This window comes from Rhea americana, unplaced genomic scaffold (assembly GCF_003343005.1).
Source record: "Rhea americana isolate MKP2758 unplaced genomic scaffold, rheAme1 scaffold_30, whole genome shotgun sequence".
Classification (NCBI taxonomy): domain Eukaryota; kingdom Metazoa; phylum Chordata; class Aves; order Rheiformes; family Rheidae; genus Rhea; species Rhea americana.
In genome coordinates this window covers 2,462,635-2,471,028 of record NW_028186424.1, presented here as the reverse complement: position 1 = coordinate 2,471,028, position 8,394 = coordinate 2,462,635, and the positions used below count along the sequence as shown (strand labels likewise).

Genomic DNA, 8,394 nt, shown 5'->3' with positions numbered 1-8,394 from the left:
GGGGGGATCTGATCAATGTGTACAAGTACCTGAAGGGAGGGTGTCAAGGGGATGGGGACAAACTCTTTTCAGTTGTCCCATGTGACAGGACAAGAGGCAACGGGCAGAAATTGAAGCACAGGAAGTTCCGCCTGACCGTGAGGGGGAATTTCTTCCCTGGGAGAGTGACGGAGCACTGGASCAGGTTGCCCAGAGAGGTGGTGGAGTCTCCTTCTCTGGAGATCTCCAAGGCTCRCCTGGATGCAACCCCGTCTAGCATGCTCTAGGTRACCCTRCTGAGCGGGGAGGTTGGACTAGATGATCTCCAGAGGTCCCTTCCAATCTTACTGATTCTATGACTCTATGCTTCTATGATCAAACATGTGTGTTTTAAGGTTTCCCCAATTCTCTGCAGAATAAATTTATATTTGCAGTTTTTAAGACTAAGCCACTTGAGAAAGAAATTAGATAGCAAAATATTTTCACAATATTTGTATCCAATCATTATTACAGAATATCATTCCAAAATCTAATTAATATTAGATCTTTTAACTTAGAAAACAGTTATTTGAGAGAGGAAACATAAGAAGGACTTTTTACAAGCAGGAATTATATTGGAGGAGGTGGAAAAGAAACTTTCAATTTCTTGAAATCTAGATGTCATTTAAAAGACACCTTGCATTTTTGTACTGCAGTACCACTCAGTAAAACAGGTTGTGGCTATCCTGCCAGAGTGGGGTATCCTCTGTTCGACTCAGTAGGTTCAGATAATCAATTTGGAAAAAGAACACATTCCTTTATACTCTATCAAGCCAGAAAACATCCTGTTATGATATCAAAATGAGAAATAAACTGAATTTTCTGTAATATAGTTATCCTGCTTCTTGCAACGCTTGATAATAAGAAAACTCATTTTGGCACTTTGGTCTTTTTAAATGACCACAGTGGTGACTTTATACTTATGAATATGCTCTAAAACGGATTGAGAGGAAACAAGTCTTCATTTTTCCCCAAGGCCACAGAGCTATATTTAAAATTTGTCAAATTCTAGTGTGATTTCATTTGCTTTCTCTTTTCTGCCCTTCCTCCACATTAAGTAGATCTTGGAACTTTATTCTGGCCCCTTCTAAAATTCAGGGGTGGGGGGTGTTGTTGTTTGTTGTTGTTGTTTTTTTAAAAAAAAACTTGGGCATGAGGTTTTTCCTGGCCACTTCAACTGGTAAACAGATTAGCAAAAAAGTTACTTTTGCACATTGGAAGTATGAACATTTTTATGCACATTAACAATACCTAACAGTTCACAAACAGCAGTATCTGGCGCACAGTTTTCTTCTGCTTCAGTTGCGTTTACATCTATTCTACAACACCCTGCCCTGCTCCTGCTGGATTTTTAAAAAGGTAAACAAATAAATAACCTCAAAAACAAAAAAGARGGGGAAAGAAAAAAAAGAAAAATTTCTGATCTAGTTAGGTTGCAATACACAAAGTATCACTGTAACAATAGCAACAAAAAAGAGCTAATAACTAAGCCATCACATATATATATTTGCTTTCCTCCCGTCTGTTGTACCCTAATAACTACCCTATAAAACGAAGTCTACGATCAACAGCCTCACCATTCCTTGGAAATACCTCAGTCTTATACTTCCTGAGTATATCCAAAAGTACTCCACTATTAACAGCATTTTAAGATAGTCTGAGAATGCAGAGATTAAGCAACGAAGAAATTTAAAGGTGAAATTAGCAGTGAAGGAGGAAGGAAATGTTCCAGAATCATACAAAATCTTTAGCAATAAAGACACATGGGAATAGTAACAGATTCATGTCTATATTATACGGCCTCACTTTTCCTTTCCTTGCTTCGGTGAATTACAGCCATGTACAACAACTCACTGCCCACAACTTTTTTTCATGCCTTTTAGCAAGATTCAGCATTAACATTCTTTCAAAATACATCAGTAAGATATGTGCAGTAATGTATTTTAAATATCTAAATACTAAAAAGGAATATGTTCTTATTCTCTATTGAACATAGCACAAGATGAAATCCATCAGGAAAAGTGATAAACTACTGTAAACCAGACAAATCTGACAAACAGCTTGCAAGGATTACATCAGTTTACTAATGTTTCAGAATTAAATTTGTTTTTAAACCATCAGTACTGTATCACGATATATGGCACCCCAGTGCTAATAAATCTGGTATCAAAATGTTGCAATGCTAAAATTTTATTTAATAAATACTTACACTGCAGACACTTAGTTTAGCAACCAGATTTGATCTCACTGTGGTTTATATCCCCCTTCTACCCCCAAAATGAAAGACACCCCCCCGCACACACACACATACAGACACACCCTATCTGAGCTGTACCCACGTATAATACACAAAGCGTAAGTGATACATAAGAACTCARTTTCACTGGACAACATCTAAAACATGTAAATACCTGTTCCTGCAGGTCGTAGTCATAGCTATCATGCAGCAGAAGACTGAGGACATACCGAGTATAAATCATGGCATCAATGCCACACTTCTCTAGCTCTTGTCCCAGCCAGGTCTGCACTGGGCCCAAAGCATGTAGCAGAGACATTTCAGAAACAGATACAGGGCCTGGATAAGAGCTTGAGGAGCTTTCAGATGGCAAACCATCCACAACAACTGTACAGATAGGGCGCATGAATCTAGGTGGTTGACATCCTTATAACGTGAAGCATTTTCTGTAGTTGATATTCCGTCGATATCTGGAGGTGATTTTCACTCCAGTAAATAGGAGGGAGGCTTGACTTCTAGGACAATCATTTATATTTTCTGGCAGTTAGCCGTCTAGAGACGAACATCACTCTTCAGGCATGACCAGTGAATAAACTAAATCCTAATAGCAAACACATATGTAGATGTGTTTTTCTACCTTAATTTCACATTGAGGCCAGATGCAAGTCCCCAGCAGGACCTATAAAGAGGAAAAAATGGTAAGTTGTGATAATATGCATCCATACAAGAATAATATTAAACAGTGAAAAAAAAAAGGCAAAGTAGAATGCAGTCCTTTACATACTGCCTATTCCACACATACTGTATACCTATTGGGTGTCAATTGGAAAAATAAAGGAACTATTCCAAGTTTATAGGTGACTTTTCAGGTAGGCACTTTTTAATACAAAGAGACTCTCCAATCAGACACTTCACAACAAATTCACTGATTGAAATATTTTTGCTTGACCTAGCTCTACAGGAAAGCTGAGATTTTATTACTTTSATTATTAGCTGAAAAAGACACTTCGATCAAAAAAACCCCTATCTATGCAAGCTATCGTAAAGACTGACTGTATGTTTTGCACCACTGGAAGACAGTTTAGTCTTACTATTTTGCAGTGACTTCTATTTATGGTATAGGAAAAAAGTCATTTATAAAACACTGAATTCATGAAATTTATCTAGACAGTTTTTGCACATTCATAAAACCGTTCCCCAAATCTGACCATTAAACAGTTGCCATTCTAGTTCTGGGTGTTGGGATTTTTTTGTAGGTTCACTACTTCCTTGCCATAGGTCAACAAAGCATTTCATCATCCAAAATCTGTTCTCATAAAAAAAAAAAAAAAAGGAATAACTTAAGAAATGTGTTGATACCTCCATGCCTGAATTATCATTTAATCTTCTTTATGGAAAGCATACTTTAATCTTGCTTGGAAGAGCTCACACTGTAAACCATATCCTAAATCAGACAAATAAGCCTAGACTTAGAACATCTGCAATCCCGAATCAGTCTTGGTAAGTAACTGGCAGAAGGAGCAAGCAACACACATGCAGGCATTTCTGCCCTCTAACCCCAGAAGTCAGGTCAAAAAAAGGCCAAATTTGGTATTTATGTAGGCTTTCTTCCTCCTCCTCGGCCCCAAAATTCTCAGCAAGAAAAAACAAAGATCAAATCCTAGCACGAAACATAACTCGCTGAAAATCCTTTCAAAGGGTAAAGAATTAAAGCAAAATAGCATAAACCCATTTTTTTTAAACCTCACTACAACATAATTGAGACCAACCTGCTCAAAACAGGCATCATCTAATACGAGTGTCTAAACAATCTACTGTGTGTAGCATCTCATGTGGGCAGCATATATTTTGTGCCCAAACTAAATGAATGGATGCCCTCACAGTTGATACCAACGTCCTCGCAACAGAGGATTGTAGGTTTTTTTTTAGGAGCTTTCTTTGCATCACTTCACAGATACTACTGTATATTCCAAATCTTTGCTGAGTCAATTACAGTACCATCAGAAAGGAAGCTATCAGACACTGGACAGCTGTCAATACCCCACCAGCCATACAGCTCCAATGGCAAGGTTCATTTTGACAGAAAGACTGATGCAATAGTATTAAATCTTTGTCAGTTAACAAGTTTGTACTGGACAGAATCTCATAACCAAGTCCAAGTAACAGTACATAGAAACTTCTTACAAAAGGTGGTTACTGTTACATCAGGTATTTACAGAATAGAAAGTATGCCAGAAGTCCAGTACCGTGTACTCAGAATTAAGAGCTTGAACAGTCCACTTCTTCCTAACTGCGACTGTTGAAGAACAGAATTTCACTCAGGTATCTCGTTTCCTTCTACCCCAGTTTCCTTCTACCCCAATTACTCCACATCAGAGCACGTCATGAATCCTCTCCCTAAGTCAACACCACAATGCAACTGATTCCCCAAGCCCCACGTTTGGGAGTGCTGGGAAAGCTGACACTTTTGCACGGGCTTTTTGAGCCACGGAGCAGAACTAACTGAACGTTCAGAAACTCAACAACTTTGATGGAGCTGATAAAGTTCAGCTGGGAAGTGGAATTATGAAGGGAGGACCAAAAAAACCAACCAACCTACAAGCCCCTAAAAAGTAATAAAATAACAAAACCAGAAATTAATTTACTGCAATCTTGGTGGTCTCTCATCAACCCAGAATTTTTTCTTTCTCAGAGACTGCAGCAAATGGAGAGGGACAAAAGGCCCATGTTCCAGGTAGTCTTTGGTTGCAGGGGCTCAGCTCTAGATACTATGAATARCAGCGCAGGGGGAGGGATGGGGCAGGGAGTTAAGTCAATCACATATTTCATAGACTGTTTTGAGTATCTATACTAAAGCAAAAGGTTTCTGCAAAATGAGTTACTTCAATTAAAAGTTATTTAAAAGGGAATCAACTGTGACCCACAGAGTAATGAAATATTATCTCCTATGCTACATATAACATTAAAGACTTACCATCTACTAAGAAATGAATTTATGTTTTAGCTTTTCCCTGAATGACACGTTAACATGCTCTCACTTTTCTATCTGACAATTATTTTCAGGAAGTATTTCAGAACTTCRCATAGCTGAGATGAGGGCAGGTAAAATCTGACTGACCTTGCTAACTAGTTAMAATGTGTCTCGTTTGAGATAGATGGGGAGGAAATGGGAGAAACAGCAAGAGAAACAAACTACAAGAATTAAGAAGTGATATAACAGCAACAACAACATTCCCATGATGTTGAAACATGACAGTGAAGCTTTTATGAAGATATTTCAATTGCCTATTTTAAAATTATTCTGTTACAATTTTCCAAATATACATGATTTTCTTTGAATTTTATTCAAATTTCTAGGTTTTATATTTTTGAGACATCTCATTTTATAATTGCCTTGACTACTTTGCTTTACAGAAAATGTTAAATGTATGTTTCTGTTATGTTTTGGAGAAGAACTAACAAAATTCCTTGCAAAATTAGGAAATACTGCTCCCAATGCTAGACAGAAGTTTTCCAAATCAAATTAATACAAYAAGTCACTCAAAGAGCAACTATTTCTGCTAACAGATGTGAAGCTTAACTTCAGAAATGCCATTTCTGACACATAAGTTATCATCCTCTTTTAAGTAAAGTTTGTCTTTTTCTCACAGCCTTTTTAAAAATAACTTCCTCCACTCCCCACCCCAGATCACAGCGGTCATGGCTAACCTGAAGAGGGAGACTGCAATATAGCTTAAGTAATTATTTTAACTACCAAGACGGAAAGAATTCTCAGTTTCCAACTACGAAGTACAATGGAGGGATATGCCTTATGATGAGAATTACCAAATAAAAATTGTCACATATCTATTACACAGTTCTCACAAACATCACTCACAAATCACAAAGCCAAAATACGTAATTCCATTCTTTCAAAAGAATTTTTTCTTATTCCACTTCCTAGTCCAACTTTTCCTTTTAGCAAACCTTCAGGCTTTGAATACTAACAAACAAGCTTAACAGTTAAAGAACTTAACAACTACAGGCACAACAGCCAATTTATGAAATGTTTTGCAAAGGAATGAGACTATTATATTGTATAAACAAACGCACTGATTTTACAATTCAGAGTATCTTAGATTAGATACTCTTCCTTAAAATCCTAGTTTGTGAGATAAATATTACATTTTCTTTGCTCTAGAACAGATGCAAAGACAATAACTGAGTTTTAGTATGCTTAGTAAGAAACACAAAGGAGAATGAATGATATGGAAACTGAAGCTGGCACATTTCGGTAAGTTCCCTACAACAGAGTCTTCGCATGGTAAACTAGTCTTCACATCCTGTCTTATCTGTATGGGAAATGGAGTATGGGTACCATCATGACAAATGCATTAAGGGTACCACGATGACAAATGCATTAAAACTAAAACAAAAAAAAAAAAAAAAAGATATCAAGTGTACTACTAGTACTGGTACTAAACTACAGCCACACAAATACTTCTTTTTTCCTGTGACAGTCATGTCCACAGCATACAGCACTACAGTATAAAATTACCCTGAAGTTATCAGAAGTGTAGTGAAAGAGGTGCAATTCATCCACTCTTTATTTGATGATGCAGGCCCACCTCAGAAGTGCTAGCATACATAACTGTTCTTATCAGACTGTCCACAGGAAGAATAAATTGCCTAAAAACCTCAAGCCAGGCAAGATATTTCTGTGTCTTCACCAGCTACTTTCTCCATAATTGCCTTTCACACAAAAAGAGAAGTTCTTTTAAGGAGCTTACAGAAAGTAAGTTCTGTTTTCAATTTTTTCTAATCTTGGAAAAAGGTAAATAAAGGAAAACCACAAAACCCATTGAATTACTATAAGGTAGCCTCATCTGTACTTTATTAGCACCAAGAGGCCCCTGAAAATTATGCATCCATAAGGCAAGGTTCTGTACAAAAATTTTCTTTTAAATGAAGGAAAAAAAAAAGACTTCATGCTTTAACAAGCTTAGACTCTTACAGATATGCCTACTATCATATTTTAAAGCAACAATACACTGGAATAAAAGAGTAAAAACATCTGTTGTTTCGGCCCCAGATATATTAGAGGTCCACAGACTATTTCTGAGATCATAAAAAGGAAACTCAGGAATCAAATTGTCTGCAGGGTTAAATTCACTATATAGGAGTCTGCACTCTCAATGGAAAAAAAATGTAGGGAATATATACGTTAAAGAAAGCTGAAAGTTAATACGTATTTTTTGCCTAAACTGTAAGATCTATCAAGCCTCAAAAGTTACTGTATACAAATTACTATATATTTATTTATATTTTTAGAGAAGTCAGTCTATTAAATAAAGCTACAAAGCTACCTTTTTCCTTCCTTTCCATCCCAAAAGGGATTAACTACCACATCTGTGTTTCTAGGCTTCAGTCAACCTGGTCCAACTGTTGACACATGAAAACAAACATTCTCTCACAATAAACTTTAAACTACACTTTTATACAAAAATCCTTCTATTGTTCTATGAAATATACTAATACATTGCACAATCTACAAATAACAGTTTACGTCTTGAAGTTTTTTCCTCTGCACTCTTTGATAACGTTCTCTCAATGCATGAAAACCAAACAAGTACTAAAAATAGTACTTTCCCCAGAAAGGTTGTATTAAAAGCACACAACTCCTCCTCCTGACAATTACATGTAGAAGAGAGGGGGGGGAAAAAAAACCTGCAGATCCAAATTAGTATAAATTAGAAACAAAAATTTTATCAAGTTGAGTCAGTAACATATTAAAATCCCATCTTTGCTTAACTAAATTTCAGTCTCATCTAGAAGATGAGCAAAAGCACAGGCACATCACCTGATACTAAGAGAGCTCCAATTTTTTTTCTTACGCATTATGGAAGAATCGGCAATTATACCATCATTTGTTTTGTTTCTTTTAGTGAAAAATTTCTACAAATCCTTAAAATACAACCCAAATTGTCCCACGCCAGGGAGGACCCTGTCACAGCCCCAAACAAARCCTATTTAAAAATCCAGAGAACAATGGGATCTGTGTCCTTAACAAATTTCACATGGCATTCAAAAGACATGCGAATCCAGAAGTAAAAGTAGTTTTTTTTTTTAATCATATAATCTAAGAAACCAGGCTATACAGT

General features: G+C 36.5%; 1 protein-coding gene across 2 annotated transcripts in view; it reads right to left on the bottom strand.

The window, feature by feature from the left end:
• The window catches only part of KIAA0232 (KIAA0232 ortholog), a 53,629-nt gene extending 50,700 nt beyond the window's left edge, over window positions 1-2,929 (bottom strand). For both annotated transcript variants that reach the window (XM_085309599.1, XM_085309600.1), the window contains exon 1: window positions 2,430-2,929. In XM_085309599.1, the coding sequence (XP_085165725.1) occupies window positions 2,430-2,660 (231 nt within the window). In that variant the 5' untranslated portion in view covers window positions 2,661-2,929. The remainder of the gene's footprint in view (window positions 1-2,429) is intronic.
• Between the last annotated feature and the right edge of the window lie 5,465 nt (window positions 2,930-8,394).